Source organism: Leopardus geoffroyi, chromosome A1 (genome assembly GCF_018350155.1).
Source record: "Leopardus geoffroyi isolate Oge1 chromosome A1, O.geoffroyi_Oge1_pat1.0, whole genome shotgun sequence".
Lineage (NCBI taxonomy): Eukaryota > Metazoa > Chordata > Mammalia > Carnivora > Felidae > Leopardus > Leopardus geoffroyi.
The window spans coordinates 29,663,703-29,680,093 of NC_059326.1; the positions used below are offsets into that span (position 1 = coordinate 29,663,703).

Sequence of the window (16,391 nt, forward strand, 5' to 3'; positions counted from 1 at the left end):
GAATCCTTATATTGTTTTGGAAAACTTTTATTTTCCTTAAGAAAGCTCTCTATTTTTCAAACTGGGATTCGGAACTCAAATGTCAAAAATATGAGATACCTGTTCATTTTTCTGATCTAGTATTTCAGTTTGTAAAGACAGTCCTTGATCCTGAGAGACTTTATGTCATTTTAAATAAATAAGCCATTCCTCTCAGCCAGATCTGCCAAGCAGTACTGTGAGTCCTATTACTATGAGAGTAGCTTATTAGTAATTGGACTACATCAACAGCCTGATTTGTACTACAAAGATAGAAATCACTCTGCTGCTTCATGCGCAGTGACCACTTACTGAAAACAGATTGAAAAGGGTATGAAGACCTGCTTTTCAGAATGTCAGTGAAAGTCCTTCCCCACAAGTCTGATTTATCTTTGACTTCATTTTCCTTCTTTATCCTAATGCTCTTTCGTATGAGGTGACTCCTAACATAGGGCACCCACCTATTAATCACATAGCAGCACAAACTATAAATAACACATTTTCTGTGAGCTGCCACTTTGAACTTTATAATGTTTGCTCTCAGGTAAATTAAATTATAAGTCCTGTCTTACTTTTTTGTTTGTGTTTTTATGTGGGAACTTTGGGGCACAGTTGCAAGACTGGGAAGAACAGTAAACGTTAAGAACAGTGGAGGAAGGGCACCTGGGTAGCTCGATCGGATGAGTGTCTGATTCCTGATTTTGGCTCAGGTGATGATCCCAGGATCAGGGTCATGGGGTCAAGGCCCGTGTGGGGCTCCATGCTGAGTGTGGAGCCTCCTTGAGATTCATTCTCACTCTTGCTCTCTCCCCACTGCCTGCTCACACTTGCTCGCTCTCTATCTAAATAATAAATTAAAAAAAAACAAGGGAGGAATTCTGCATAAATAACAACCAAAACTTAATTATTTTAGCAACTTGATTAAAAGGAACAAGTGTACAATTGAGATCTTTGACACTGTAAATGATTTTTCATGTTTTATTTCAAAGTAGCTTGGGAAGTTACTCTTATAAGCAGACTTTATAGGGAATGCAAAGCAAATAAAAAACAAGTAATAAAAGAATTGTTACGGCATTTTTTACTTTACCCTTTCAGTACATTTGCACATTCTGGATAAAGTTTTTCTATGAAGCAATTGAGAGATTCTGTTAAAAGTGTCTCGAATAACATCATTCAGATTGAATATAAAATACTTTGTGGTCCCTTCAGCATCAAGATGCCTCACACTCTGGTGGTCTCTGGAGTTAGTTCTCATGTTTCAGCACCTGCTGTATGGAGTGATTTCACACCATGCCCAGGATGCGGGCCACCCACCAGCTGCATGGCATGACAACTCGGCAGGCGGAGCGGCAACCTTGATAGTTGTAGGGCCACGGATAGTAGCCCCCCAGGGGCTCACAGATCTTCTGGCAATGAGTGTAGCTCCGCCTACATTCTATGCAGCAGATTCCTTCGTGATCCAGTCTAGGGTCGAATGTCATGCCTTCCCCTTCCTGCTGCTGTGAAATAAAAGGTAATTGTGTTTTCTTCATAACGAGAATTCTATAGCATGCACATTATTTTAAAATAAGATCCTGAATATTTCATTGGTACAAGAAATAAGTATCACTTTCCGTAAGAAGTTTTTCAGTCTTTTAACCTGATAATTCAGAATTCCTTCTAAAAACTCAACCTCCATCTGTCACTGGCAGGAAGGTGGTTTTGATTTTTTTTTTTTTTTTTTTTTTAATGTCATGAAGTTTCTCCATACCTTTAATGAACCGTAACTCAGTAGTGCCTCGTTTTAAATAGACTAACAAAAAGGAAAGCATGATTCAAGAGTGGCATTTCTGCCACTGCTAATTTTAGTGGAACACTAGTGCCATTTTGTACTGATGGTCTCCACACTCTTGGAGCATCTTTTGAAACTCATTGCTAAGCCAACAGATTGCTATTCTAACTGCACTAGCTGAAAACGCTGACGTCTTTAGATTCTGCCTTCATTTCCACATAAGGGGTCTGTAACACTCAGGAAAAGGCACCATAAAATATGGAAAAATTCAAGACCTTAAACTTGACTTTCTAATTTCTATGTGCCATTATAATTACATAAAATCATGGATGGAGTAAAAATCACCTGCAGAGTTCCCATTTTCACTGCTGAAGAGCTCACAGAACTAGAAGCAACTTGCCCTCTGCCAAATTTATGTATCTGGTTTTCCTTTTCATGGATTTCTAGGGGTACAGATTGTGTCATATAGTATTGAATTACATTGCCAAAAAGCCCTTAATGTGTGTTCTTGATTCCGTTGAAGTCTCCACTGAACTTGGGCAGATGCAGCACCAAACATAGGTTAGGCTTGAGCTGAGTGAACCTAGTAAGCCTATCACCTCTTCTGGTATACAAAAAAGTCTTGAATTTTTTGGGGGGGAAGGGGGGGTACTTTTTACTATTTTACAGTATATCAAACATACTGGAAAGTGGAGAAAACTGTGTACCAAACATCATCTAGTTTTCATAACTGTTAACCTTTTGTCAGATTTGCTTGGCTTTTTCTTTTCCGAAGTATTTTAAATTTGGAAGTGACCTTAGAATTGAAGGTATTATGACATTTCACCCATAAATACATTAGAATGCACCTCCAAAACAATATTTTCCCTACACAGCTACACTGCCATTACCGTACCTAACAAAATTAACAATTCCTTAACACCATTTGATATACCCTATGTTTAAATTTTGTCACCAAAATATTTGTCTTACTCTCTTAAACTTTTTTTTTTTTTTTTTTTTTTTTTTTTAATTCTTCAGGCTCTTCTCATTTGTTTCTCTTATTTCTTGAACTGGGTTCATCAGGGACTGCAAAAAGAAAACCACCTAATTAATTGATTGTAGCTGACTCTTCCAGGGCAGGGGGAGTCAAAAGCCTGTTGGTTGTGGCATTTCCTCATCTAATAGTTGAACAAAGGTGTGTTAGGATTTAAAAGCTGGGAGGATCTCTCAAAGATACTTCCTCTCCAAGGATATTTCCTTAAAGAAACTTGTGAAGGATTGAGGTCATGGGGAGATGTTTCTGCTTAAACCTGAGCATGAGATAAAAGGAAAAAACTGATACAACTGGAGTTTTCAAGGAATTTGGATCACTCAAGTCTGGAGGCAAGGCAGACAGAGTCACATCCTGCCCTTCTGTGATGGGGCTGATGCCCTCATCGCCTGAACCAGATTTAGCTAGCCCAGCTACCTGGGGAATAAACTATATTAAATTTTCTGTTGGCCTATTCAGATTTTATTTCTTTTTTATTATTTGAGCTTCAGGGAATGAAGTACTATGGTGTCCTGAATTTTCCAATAGGCCGTGGGTTATTTAAAAAATACATTTTGCTCTAAATCATTCTAAAATTTATTAATCTAAAATGATAGACTAGAAAATAAGGACTGAATAGGCTAGATAGGAAAAATATGCAAATTAATTGCCTGTCTATGAAAAGATGCTCAATCTTACACGTAATTAAAGACAGGCGAGCTAAAACAATGAGAAGATACATTTTTACAGCCAAGAGACTAGTGAAGATTTTTTTAAAGTTTGAAAATAAATTAGTCCCTCTCTTTACCACGTGAAGATATGTAGCTGGCATAATTCCTTGGGAAACAATTTGGCATCCTCCCATTAAAATAAAATTCTCATCTCCTTTGACCCAGTCAACCCATACATCAGTATTTATGCTAAAAATACATTCCCACATGTGTACAAGAGGCATAATAAAGACTAGTAATTAACGTTGAGCAAGTTCATGCCTACTGTGCCAAGCACTGTGCTACGAACTTCACCTGCATTACCTCATTTACTCCTTCCCATAAGCCTATAGGACATGTACAAGGTTGTATACTATTAAGAGTATAAGAACAAAAGATAGGGAAATAATTTACATGTCCATCAAAGTAGAACTAGTTAAATTTCTGTGCATCTATCCATCCACACAATGGACTATGATGCAGCCATTTAAATGAATGAGGCAAGGGGTGCCTGGTTGGCTCGGCTGAATAACCCAACTCTTGATTCCAGCTCAGGTCATGATCCTGGGGTCATGGGATCGAGCCTCTCACCGGGCTCTGCATTGAGTGTGGAGCTTGCTTAAGATTCTCTCTCTCTCTCTCTCTCTCTCTCTCTCTGTCTCCCTCCCTCTTCCCCTTTCCCTGCTTGCTCTAAATTTTTTTTTTCCAAATTAAAAGAATTTGGGGCACATGGGTGGCTCAGTTGGTTAAGTGTCTGACTCTTAATTTTGGCTCAGGTCATGATCTCATGATTGGTAAGATCAAGTCCCATGTTGGGCCCCACTTGGGATCCTCTGTCTCCCTATCTCTCAGCCCCTCTCCTGCTCATTCTCTCTCTCTCAAAATAAATAAAAACTTCTAAAAAATAATAAAAAGTAATAAAATGAATGATGTAGATGTATGTAGAAGATACAGACCAGTCTCCAAAATACTGTATTGTAACTGGAAAGAAAGCAAGGTACAGAAGTATTGTATGCTCTTTTGTGTTAAAAGTGTGTGGTACACTTTCTTATACAAAGAAATTGGGCAAATAGCTATTGTTAATACATTGCTCTGGGGAAGGTGTCTGAGGTGGAAGAGAAACACATTTCATTGTATATCCTTTATACTTAAAGAAATATATATATGCATGTATTTTCTCAATTAAAAAATTAGTTACAAAAATTTACTACTCTACTTTTACTCCCTTCAGAGTATAGTAATGGTAAATAATATTTTATTGAAGATTGGAAATTTTTAGAACGTTAGTTTCATCCCTATAAACACCAATTCCCAGTGTTTCAGTCTAAGGTGTTTTATCTGTGTATGAGTCTGTCTCCCTCCTGGACTGAGAGCTCCCGAGGGCAGAAGTTATCTCCTGGCTGTGTGCACAGGGCCTGGAAAAGAGCAAGTTCTCAAAAATGTCTGTTGAATGGATGAATAAAGTGGATAAGAAGGGGGAAAGAGAATACTTCCTTTCTGGATGTTGTCTCTAGGGCACATTCTTAGAAACATTTTTTGAATAATCAAATTCCTGATATGAATTTGTCTTTATGGATTTGCCTGTGAGTCAAAAAAAGGAGAGCACAGAAAACAACTTTGAGTAAGGGTTACAAACAATCTGGATCTCACACTACAGAGACTATGCTTCAGTGTAATCTTACCCTCATTTATTTGAAAGTTCAAGTAGACATACCGCCACTTCAATGTTATGTTCAACGGATTTGTCTGAGCATGTCACGAAAACATCAGTACGTACATGATAAGGGTTGTCTGGATTGAAGGGTTCTGAATCCTCTTGAACACTGGGTCTGGTTTCATTATTTGGTTCTCTAGGGCCTGGGTTGCCCCGTGGTGCACTAGGTGGTCTCCTTGTGGTAGTTGTAACAATTTTTCTTACCAACTCTCTTCTTTCTCTCTGGATTTCTGCAAAAAACAAAAAACAAAACTAAGTTAATCCATTTATTTGGATAATTAAGGAAGTACTGTATCAGGGTAGAAGCATAAATAGATATCAAAAACATTGGACTAAATATGGAAATTTGTATTGATGATTTTTTAAATAATAAAGCATATTTCAGAGTCTTGGGTTAGTAAGCAAACAGATAACCAGAATGTGGTTTTACAGTCCTGAGACAGGTATTCTAAGGTAGCTGACGAAAATCCATTCTCAATCCTTCTTCACTTACCTCTACTATAGGCGCTGAGAAAGTAAGAGAGACCAGATGAAACATTTTGGGCCAGTGAGACGTAAGCAGAATATATTGGCACAGTTTCTGGGAAAGCTTTTGCTTTCTTGGTAAAAGAGGACTGGTACAGCTTTCTCTGTCTTGTCTTCTTTTCTTGAGCATACATATATGTGGGTTATGAGAGCCAATTTGTGACCAGAAGGGATAGGCACAAGGATGATAAACCAGTATGCGATGGGTAGCAAAATGGTAAGATAGAAAGAGCCTTGTGATATAGCTGAGTAGCTGATAATGCCAGAAACCTCCCTCCACACTTTTGATTGTATGAAAAAAGTCAACCTGTATCTATTGAAACCACTGGTGAACAGGTATTCTGTTAACTTTCAGCCTTGTGCATTTTTTGTCTTTTATTTATTTATTTTTATTTAATTTGTTTTTTAAACTTGCATCCAAGTTAGCATATAGTGCAACAGTGATTTCAGGAGTAGATTCCTTAATGCCCCTTAGCCATTAACCACCCCCCCCTCCAACCACTCCAGTAACCCTGTTTGTTCTCCATATTTAAGAGTCTCATGTTTTGTCCCCCTCCCTGTTTTTATATTATTTTTTATTCCCTTCCTTTATGTTCATCTTTTGTATCTTAAAGTCCTCATATGAGTGAAGTCATATGGTATTTGTCTTTCTCTAATTTTGCTTAGCATAATACCCTCTAGTTCCATCCACATAGCTGCAAATGGCAAGATTTCATTCTTTTTGATTGCTGAGTAATACTCCATTGTGTGTATTTATATAAACACACACATACACACACACACCACATCTTTATCCATTCATCCATCAATGGACATTTGGGCTCTTTCCATACTTTGGCTATTGTTGATAGTGCTGCTATAAACATTGGGGTGCATATGCCCCTTTGAAACAGTATACCTGTATCCCTTGGATAAATACCTAGTAGTGCAATTGTTGGGTCACAGGGTAGTTCTATTTTTAATTTTTTGAGGAACCTGCATTCTGTTTTCCAGAGTAGCTGCACAAGTTTGCATTCCCACCAGCAGTGCAAAAGAGATCCACTTTCTCTGCACCCCCGCCAACATCTGTTGTTGTCTGAGTTGTTAATGTTAGCCATTCTGACAGGTATGAGGTGGCATCTCATTGTGGTTTTGATTTGTATTTCCCTGGTGATGAGTGATGGTGAGCATTTTTTAATGTGTCGGCCATCTGGATGTTTTCCTTGGAGAAGTGTCTACTCATGTTTTTGCCCATTTCTTCACTGGATTATTTGTTTTCTGGGGGTTAAGTTTGATAAGTTCTTTATAGATTTTGGATACTAACCCTTTGTCTGATACGTCATTTGCAAATATCTTCTCCCATTCCATCAGTTGCCTTTTAGTTTTGCTGATTGTTTCCTTTGCTGTGCAGAAGCTTTTATTTTGATGAGGTCCCATAGTTCATTTTTGCCCTTGCCTCCGGAGACGTGTTGAGTAAGAAGTTGCTGTGGCCAAGGTCAAAGAGGTTTTTGCCTGCTTTCTCCTCGGGGATTTTGACGGCTTCCTGTCTTACGTTGAGGTCTTTCATCCCTTTTGAGTTTATTTTTGTGTATGGTGTAAGAAAGTGGTCCAGGTTCATTTTTCTGCATGTCGCTGTCCAGTTTTCCCACACCACTTGCTGAAGAGATTGTCTTTATTCCATTGGATATTCTTTCCTGCTTTGTCAAAGATGAGTTGGCCATACGTTTGTGGGTCTATTTCTGGGTTCTCTATTCTGTTCCATTGATCTGAGTGTCTGTTTTTACACCAGTACCATACTGTCTTGGTGATTACAACTTTGTAATACACCTTAAAGTCTGGGATTGTGATGCCTCCAGCTTTGGTTTTCTTTTTCAAGATTGCTTTGGCTATTTGGGGTCTTTTCTGGTTCCATACACATTTTAGGATTGTTTGTTCTAGCTCTGTGAAGAATGCTGGTGTTATTTTGATAGGGATTGCGTTGAATATGTAGACTGCTTGGTTAATATTGACATCTAAACGATATTCTTCCTATCCAGAGGCATGGAATATTTTTCCATTTGTGTGTGTGTGTGTGTGTGTGTGTGTGTGTGTGTGTGTGTGTGTGTTCTTCAGTTTTCTTTCATAAGCTTTCTATAGTTTTCTGTGTATAGATTTTTCACCTCTTTGGTTAGATTTATTCCTAGCTATTTTATGGTTTTTGGTACAATTGTAAATGGGATCGATTCCTTGATTTCCCTTTCTGTTGCTTCATTATTGGCATATGGGAATGCAACTGATTTCTGTGCATTGATTTTATATCCTGCGACTTTGCTGACATGGATCAGTTCTAGCAGTTTTTGGTGGAGTCTTTTGGGTTTTCCATATAGAGTATCATGTCATCTGCGAAGAGTGAAAATTTGAACTCCTGGCCGATTTGGATGCCTTTTATTTCTTTGTGTTGTCTGATTCCTGAGGCTAAGACTTCCAAACTGTGTTGAATAATAGTGGCGAGAGTGGACATCCCTGTCTTATTTCTGACCTTAAGGGGCAAGCTCTCAGTTTTTCCCATTGAGGATGATATAAGCATTGGGTCTTTCATATACGGCTTTTATGATCTTGAGATATGATCCTTCTATCCCTTTCTTGAGGATTTTATCAAGAAAGGATGCTGTATTTTGTCAAATGCTTTCTCTGCATCTGTTGAGAAGATCGTGTGCTTCTTGTCCTATCTTTTACTGATGTGATGAATCACATTGATTGTTTTGTGGATATTGAATCAGCCCTGCATCCCAGGTATAAATCCCACTTGGTCGTGGTGAATATTTTTTTTAATGTATTGTTCGATCTAGTTGGCTAATAATATCTTGTTGAGGATTTTTGCATCCATGTTCATCAGGAAAATTGGTTTATAGTTCTCCTTTTTAGTGGGGTCTTTGTCTGGTTTTGGAATCAAGGTAATGCTGACTTCATAGAAAGAGTTGGGAAGTTTTCTATCCATTTCTATTTTTTGAAACAGCTTCAAGAGAATAGGTGTTAACTCTTCTTTAAATGTTTGGTAGAATTCCCCTGGAAAGCCATCTGGCCCTGGACTCTTGTTTTTTGGGAGATTTTTGATTACTAATTCAATTTCTTTACTGGTTATGGGTCTGTTCAAATTTTCTATTCCTGTTTTAGCCTTGGTAGTGTATATGTTTCTAGGAATTTGTCCATTTCTTTCAGATTGCCCATTTTATTGGCGTATAATTGATTTTAATATTCTCTTATTATTGTTTGTATTTTTGCTGTGTTGGTTGTGATCTCCTCTTTCATTCTTGATTTTATTTATTTGGGTCCTTTACTTTTTGATAAAACTGGCTAGGGGTTTATCAGTTTGGTTAATTATTTCAAAGAACCAGCTTCTGGTTTCATTGATCTGTTCTGCTGGGGGTTTTTTGGTTTCAATAGCATTGATTTCTGCTCAGATCTTTATTATTTCCTGTCTTCTGCTCGTTTGGGATTTTATTTGCTGTTCTTTTTCCAGCACTTTAAAGTGTAAGGTTAGGTCGTGTATCTGAGACCTTTCTTCCTTCTTTTGGAAGGCCTGGATTGCTATATACTTCCTTTTTATGACCGCCTTTGCTGCATCCCAGAGGTTTTGGGCTGTGGTGTTATCATTTTCATTGGCTTCCATGTACTTTTTAATTTCCTTTTAACTTCTTGGTTGGCCCATTCATTATTTAGTAGGATGGTCTTTAGTCTCCAAGTATTTATTACCTTTCCAAATTTTTTCTTGTGGTTGATTTCGAGTTTCATAGCATTGTGGTCTGAAAATATGCACAGTATGAACTCGTTCTTTTTGTACTTGTTGAGGGCTGATTTGTGTCCCAGTATGTGATCTATTCTGGAGAACTTTCCATGTGCACTGGAGAAGAATGTGTATTCTGCTGCTTTAGGATGAAATGTTCTGAATGTATCTGTTAAGTTCGTCTGGTCCAGTGTGTCATTCAAAGCCATTGTTTCCTGGTTGATTTTCTCTTTAGATGATCTGTCCATTGCTGTAAGTGGGGTGTTGAAGTCCCCTACTATTATGGTATTATTATCAATGAGTTTCTTTATGTTTGTGATTAACTGATTTATATGTATTTGGGTGCTGCCACATTTGGAACGTAAATGTTTGCAATTGTTAGGCCTTCTTGGTGGATAGACACCTTAATTATATAAAGCCCTTCTTCATCTCTTGTTACAGTCTTTATTTTAAAGTCTAGATTGTCTGATGTAAGTATGGCTACTCTGGCTTTCTTTTGTCTACCATTAGCACTATAGATGGTTCTCCATCCCCATACTTTCAATCTGAAGGTGTCTTTAGGTCTGAAGTGGGTCTCTTGTAAACAGCATATTTATGGATCATGTTTTCTTATCCACTCAGTTACCCCATGTCTTTTGATTGGAGCATTTAGTCCATTGCTATTTAGAGTGAGTACTGAGAGATACGAACTTATTGCAATTATGTTGCTTGTAAGTTGGAGGTTCTGGTGGTGTTCTCTGGTCCTTTCTAGTCTTGTTGCTTTTGGTGTTTTTTTTCTTGTCTTTTCTCCCTTCAGAGAGTCCCCCTTAAAATTTATTGGAGGGCTTGTTTAGTGGTCACGAATTCCTTTAATTGTTGTTTGGGAAACTTGTATGTCACCTTCTATTTAGAATGACAGCCTTGCTGGATAAAGAATTCTTGGCTGAATATTTTTCTGATTCAGCACATTGAATATATCCTGCCACCCCTTTCTGGCCTGCCAAGTTTCTGTGGATAGGTCTGCTCTGAACCTGATCTGTCTTCCCTTGTAGGTTACGTACTTTTTTTTTCTCTTGCTGCTTTCATGAGTCTTTCCTTGCCTGAGTAAGGATATGTATGCCTTGTTGATGGTCGGTTTTTGTTGAATCTAATGGGAGTCCTCTGTGCTTCCTGTATTTTGATGTCTGTGTCTTTCCCCAGGGTAGGAAAGTTTTCTGCTATGATTTGTTCACATAAACCTTCCACCCCTTTTTCTCTGTCTCCATCTTCTGGGACCCTTATGATTTTGATGCTGTTCTTTTTTAATCAGTCACTGATTTCCCTAATTCTTAAACCGTGCTCTTTTGCTTTGTCTGCTCTTTTTTTCTGCTTCATTATTCTCCAGTAGTTTGTCCTCTATATCGCTGATTGGCTGCTCTGCCTCATCCATCTTTGCCACTGTGGCCACCGTGGCATCCATTTGAGATTGCAGCTCAGTTACAGCATTTTTTATTTCATCCTGACTAGCTTTTACTTCTTTTATCTCTGCAGAAAGGGATTCTAATCTATTTTCGACCCCAGAAGTATTCTTATTGTGATTCTAAATTCTGGTTCAGACATCTTGCTTGTATCTGTGTTGATTAAGTTCCTGCCTGTCATTTCTTCCTGCTCTTTCTTTTGGGGTGAATTCCTTTGTTTCGTCATTTTGAAGGAAGAAAAGGAATTAAAGTAAAAAAATTAAAATTAAGAAATTAAAAACAACACACACACAAAAGTCAAATAAATGATGCTAGATCCTAGATGTGTTTTAGTCTGTGTGTTGAAAGGAGCTTGATAGATTAGGGGAGGAAAATATTTGAAAATTTGAAAAAATACAATGAAGTAGAATAAAATGAAATGATGGAAGTAAAATAGAATTTGAAAAATTTACAACAAAGTAAAAAATATAGTAGAAAAATAATTTTAATAAAAATTGAAAATGAAAATAAATTTTTTCTCTTTCTGTATTCAAGAAAAAGAAAAGAAAAAAAAAGTGATAGATGGACCAGCAAACAGACTGAAATAGAATTGAAATTACATTGTTCTCCCCTAGAAGTCAAACTCTGAAGCGCTTTATAGTCTGCAAACTAAGCAGGCTGAGAAACTTGAGGTGTTCCTGAAGAGCGAGGTTGGCTCACTTGGGCGGGGCTTAGTGTAATGGCTCTATTTTTCACTAGATGGCGCTGTTTAGTTTACTGGGGTGGATTGTTGCCGCGCTCGTTGGTCGGTGTGCGCATGCGCGGGAAGGGTGAAAATGGCGTCACCCAGTTGACCAGTCTCTACTATCCCAACTGCATTCTCTCCGATCAGCTGTCGCACACCCGTCCTTTGTCTCCAGCTTCTGTCCACTCCCCGCTTTTACATTGTTCGTGACCAAGCCATCAGGTTAAAGGCGGCACGACCCTCCTACAGTGTGGCTGCCTCTCGGATGCAGCTGTGTTTCCCAACCCCTCACTTCTGAGGGACTACGACTTTGACCCGCTCAGATCCTCTGGGGGAGGGTCTCACTGAGCAATGGCCAGGTGCTGCCCGACCCAGAAACGTTTGTGGGACCCTGCTGCTGCCGATGCCCAGAGACTGGCTGGGTGCCAGCCCACCCCAGAAAAGGTTCACGCCATCGTGTAGCAGCGTTTCAGGGATATGGAAAATCACAACATGCATCTGGCACCAGGCTTCACCCTTAACGTCCTGTTCCAGAAGCAGCAAATGTGGTTGTTCTCCGGGGTCTGCTGGGGTGGCTACAGATTCTACCAAATGTCCTCCCAGCAGGGAAACCGCCTCTGCCCGTGGCTTGAGAACCCCTGGACTTCACTCTGCTCCTGGGGATTCGCCCTTCCCACCAGAGCTTCTCCAGGTAACGAGCTGTGGAGTTTCAGACTCTGTGCTCCCCCTCTTTATAGAGTCTCAATGGAATTTAAACCCTCGCCTTTCTCCTTTCTGCCTGTTTTGTTCGGTCCCTGCAGCTGTTTCCACTTTTCCACTTTCTCTCCAGCTGCTTTGGGGGGGGGGGGGCGGGGTATGTACTTTTCCCATAACTTCCCCCCCCCCCATCTCCATCCTCTCTCCACAAGAAAAAACAGCTCCCTGCCCTCCTCAGCTTCTCTCTCCCTCACTTTACCTTTCCGCGCCGCGTACCTGCTGAATTCTGTGGTTCAGGTTGTGCAGATTGTTGTGTGATCCTCAAATCAGGATTTGGTTGATTTGTGTTGATTTGGCTGTATCTCATGGACGTGAGATGCAAAAAAAAAACTTCCATGCTGTTCCACCATCGTGACTCCTTGCTGTTTGTTTGTTTTTAAGTAAGCTCCACGCCTGGCATGGGGCTGGAACTCCCCAAGCAGATATTTAGATTCACATGCTTTACCAGCTGAGCCAGCCAGGCACTCCAGCCCTGTGTTCTTAACAGGTTGACTGTATATGTATAAAGCTTTACAATTTTTAGGAGATTTGTTGTCTTAGTTGATTCTTTTAAAAATCCTATGGGTGGGATAGAAAAGGCAGTAACTTTTATATGTGAGGGCATCGAGGCTCAGAAAGACCAAGTGACTTGGCCAAGATCACAGAATGGGTGGCAGAGACAGGAGCCAAACGTGACCTTCTCTGGCTCCCAGCCCAGTGCTCTAGTTGATCACACAGCCACACGGGCCCCATGGTTGCTGAATAACAGACATGGAAAGTAACCACCCAATGTGGGCTTTGGTGTCTCTCGGAGTCTGACTTTCTTCATCTGTAAAACGGGGATAATGTATCTAATTCACCGAATGGTGACAGAAGATAGAGTTGTGCCTAAGGGTTTTACTATAGCATTTGGCATATAATAAGCACTCAAATGTTAGGTAATGATGATTATAGCATGCTGTATTATTTCTAAGAACTTAGATGTGCTTTAGAGCCATGGAGAACTTCCATAGACAGCTTCTGGGTTTCTGCGTTCATGGTTGGAGAGGCATCAGGGAGACCTGGATTCAAATCTCAATACCACTTCTTTTAACTAACTGAATGACCTCAGGCAAGCTGTTTAATTTCTGTGAACCTTGGTTTCTTCATCTATAAAATGGGACTATTTGTAGTTACTAGGATACTTGTTGGCAAAAAGTAACTGAGGACAAAATAGAAAGCTGTAGCACAAAGGCTGGCACAAAGCCAGAGCTCAGCGACCCTCACCCTTCCCTGTGACCTTGCCCAGCCACCATTGTCTCTTGATAATACAGCTCTGTGACCTGCCAGCTTAAAGATCCAAGACAGAGGTTGCTGGAGTTGGGGAGTTTGTTTTTGTTTTTTTCGTGTTTTTGTTTATTTTTGAGACAGCATGAGCAGGGGAGGGGCAGAGAGAGAGGGAGACACAGAATCTGAAGCAGGCTCTGGGCCCTGAGCTGTCAGCACAGAGCCTGACGCGGGGCTCAAACTCACGGACTGTGAGATCATGACCTGCGCCCAAGTCGGATGCTTAACCGGCTGAGCCACCCAGGCGCCCCTGGGGAGTTTTTTTTAGAATTAGGTGGTTGGGACCGACATCCTCAGAGGGGGTTTACTTTCTTGATTTTATTGTTAAATGTGACATTTATGAAAGACTGAAAAAAAAAAATCCTTCATCTTTAATGTGTATAATCCGCCCCGTGGCTGTACCAACAGTTACTTAAATCTTTTCATTGCTGGGGGCATTTCCACTTTTCTGATGTTGTGCATAACATGTAATTCTGGGATGGGTCTGGTGATGATTGAATACTTAAGAGGTGGTCCTGCCTGTGGGCTGTGAGGGGCCAAGCTCCATCTCAGAGGTAGGGAACTCGCTCTTTCCCAAAGGCTGAAAGCGCTCAGTCAGCCAGACCAGCACCGCCTTCGCACGGCTACCCCCGCCCTCTTTGCCCTGCTCTGTTAGGTTTCGGTAACAGGGCATGTTCGCTTGCTACAATGTAAACTTCTGTTCAGAGCATCCCAATTACCCGGCACAAGTAAATGGCACGTAATAAGCCTTCAAAAAATGTTTGTCCAACAAATGAACGAACTCACTGGGTAAGAGGCTTGTCCTCACGAACAGGAAGTGATTAGAGAGAGCTCTACATGGGAGCATCACCTGAGGCTCCGATGCGGCAAGGTGACAGGTATTGGAGGAGTAGTTCCTGGGGGTGGGAAGCAAGAAGCCCATTCCCTGTGGATGGAAGTGAGGAATCGAAAGCTAGACCTTGGCAAACGGCCACAGGATTGTGAGTTGCCAGCACCCCCTGGAGCAAGAACAGGGAGGGCAAAAGTGACCGCCCTTTTGGCAGACCCCCTCTCTGGCCCCTAGGGGGTGACAGACACTGCTCATGCCTGTGGCCTCAGGATCCTTCTCAACTCTCCTTCCAGTGGCTTAACAACTGAATCCTATTTGCTTTGCCTGGGCCAGAAAGGAACCATCTTATCCAAGCTTTGGGACATAATATTTGTGATCCAGAGGAATGAATTAGCCATGGCAGAACCGGAAGCCTGAACTTTCTAAACCTGGTCAGGTTTTGTGTTTGTTTTTTTTTTTTTTTTTAATTATGGTAAAATATACATCAAAATTTACCATTTTAGCCATTTTTATGATTGTACAGTTGAATGCATTCATGTTGCTGTGCAAACGTCTGTCTCCATAACTTCTTCAGTTTTGCAGAATTGTAACCGCACCCTTTCAAAAATAACTACCCATCTCCCCCTCCTAAGCCTGGTGGTCTTAATGCCTGTATTTTATTTCCATGCTGCTCTCTCTGTGTCCAATAAAATCTTTCAGAAAACAGTATACCTCAGCTGTGTTGAGAGAAAGGCCCTTTTCCCACACTTGAGCCAGAACTACTGAGTAAGCATTTGGGGGGCCAGTGGGGTGACTGGTGGCAGTGACGAGCGAAGGTGCCCTGGGGATGGAGAAACTTGGCCCTCGGGGCTCACCTGCCCTTCACCCACTGATGGCTCAAAGGTATGCTCCAACCAGGGGCCTTTCATTTCTTTTCACCGGACTTAGGAGCTGATGCTCAAGCCCTGAACTTGAAGAATCTCAGCCTATGGCCACAGCAGCTTTTGGCTGCCTCATAATTCTAGGTATGAGTATAATAAAGATTCAGCAGTATGACAGCTTCTTAGGCCCTTGATACTGTGCCCTCGGAATAAAAAACATGTAAAATTGGAAAGTGCAGACAACTTAGATTAAGGAGCAGAGCAGAAAGAAGGGGGAGTCTCATAAATAAAAATGGCAGATGATGCAGTGATGGTGAGTCTCCCTGATCTGCTTCCTGTTAACCCTGCCACTCAGTCCCTTCCCTAAAACATTCATGGTTGTCACCTTCCTTCTCTTTGATCTCTCTTGCCAATTACTGAGACACTGTGACTTGTGTCCTGATAAGTCTTCCTTGTTCCATGCTCAGGCCTGTGGAGGGGCTCAGGAAACATATCAGCAGCATTAAAAGAATTTAAAATGTTACCTTTTGGGTATGTTGGCTTAAGCCAGAAGATAGGAAGGTCACCACAGAGTTCTAAGACCTTAGAACTCAAGAAGCTGTTGTCCTTCACGGGCTGGTCGACAGCCACCCAGATAAGAGAATTTTCTTCATACTTGACTGGCATGATCTTGCCTTCCTGTAAGTTCAGTAAAAATGAAATGCATTGAGCAGAGTGGACGGTGAAACATGTGTATTAAGAGTCACGTGCTGGTAAAACATTATTTCGCCTACTAAAAACTTAATGAGAATTGTGAGTGTGTGTGAGGGGCTGTGAGCTGTGTGTGGTGTGCGTGTGGCGGGGTGTAGGCGGGGGTATGTCGTGTGTGTGGGGTGAGTGTGGAGATGTGAGTGTCGGGGGTATTGTGGGGTTTTGTGGTGTGTGTGTCGGATGTCGGTGGGGGGCAGGTAGTGTGTGTGGGATGAGTGGGGTAGGGGGTATGTATGGGG

General features: G+C 40.8%; 1 protein-coding gene across 3 annotated transcripts in view; it reads right to left on the reverse strand.

The window, feature by feature from the left end:
* Positions 1-968: 968 nt before the first annotated feature.
* The window catches only part of CNMD (chondromodulin), a 32,882-nt gene continuing 17,459 nt past the window's right edge, over positions 969-16,391 (reverse strand). Inside the window, exons 5-7 of one of the 3 annotated variants that reach the window (XM_045478262.1) lie at positions 15,927-16,080; positions 5,289-5,455; positions 969-1,514 (exon numbers count right to left, since the gene is read on the reverse strand). In XM_045478262.1, the coding sequence (XP_045334218.1) occupies positions 1,302-1,514; positions 5,289-5,455; positions 15,927-16,080 (534 nt within the window). In that variant the 3' untranslated portion in view covers positions 969-1,301. Of the gene's footprint in view, positions 1,518-2,778; positions 2,858-5,288; positions 5,456-15,926; positions 16,081-16,391 lie in introns of those variants that run through there. The other 2 variants (XM_045478254.1, XM_045478271.1) reach the window with 2 other exon arrangements.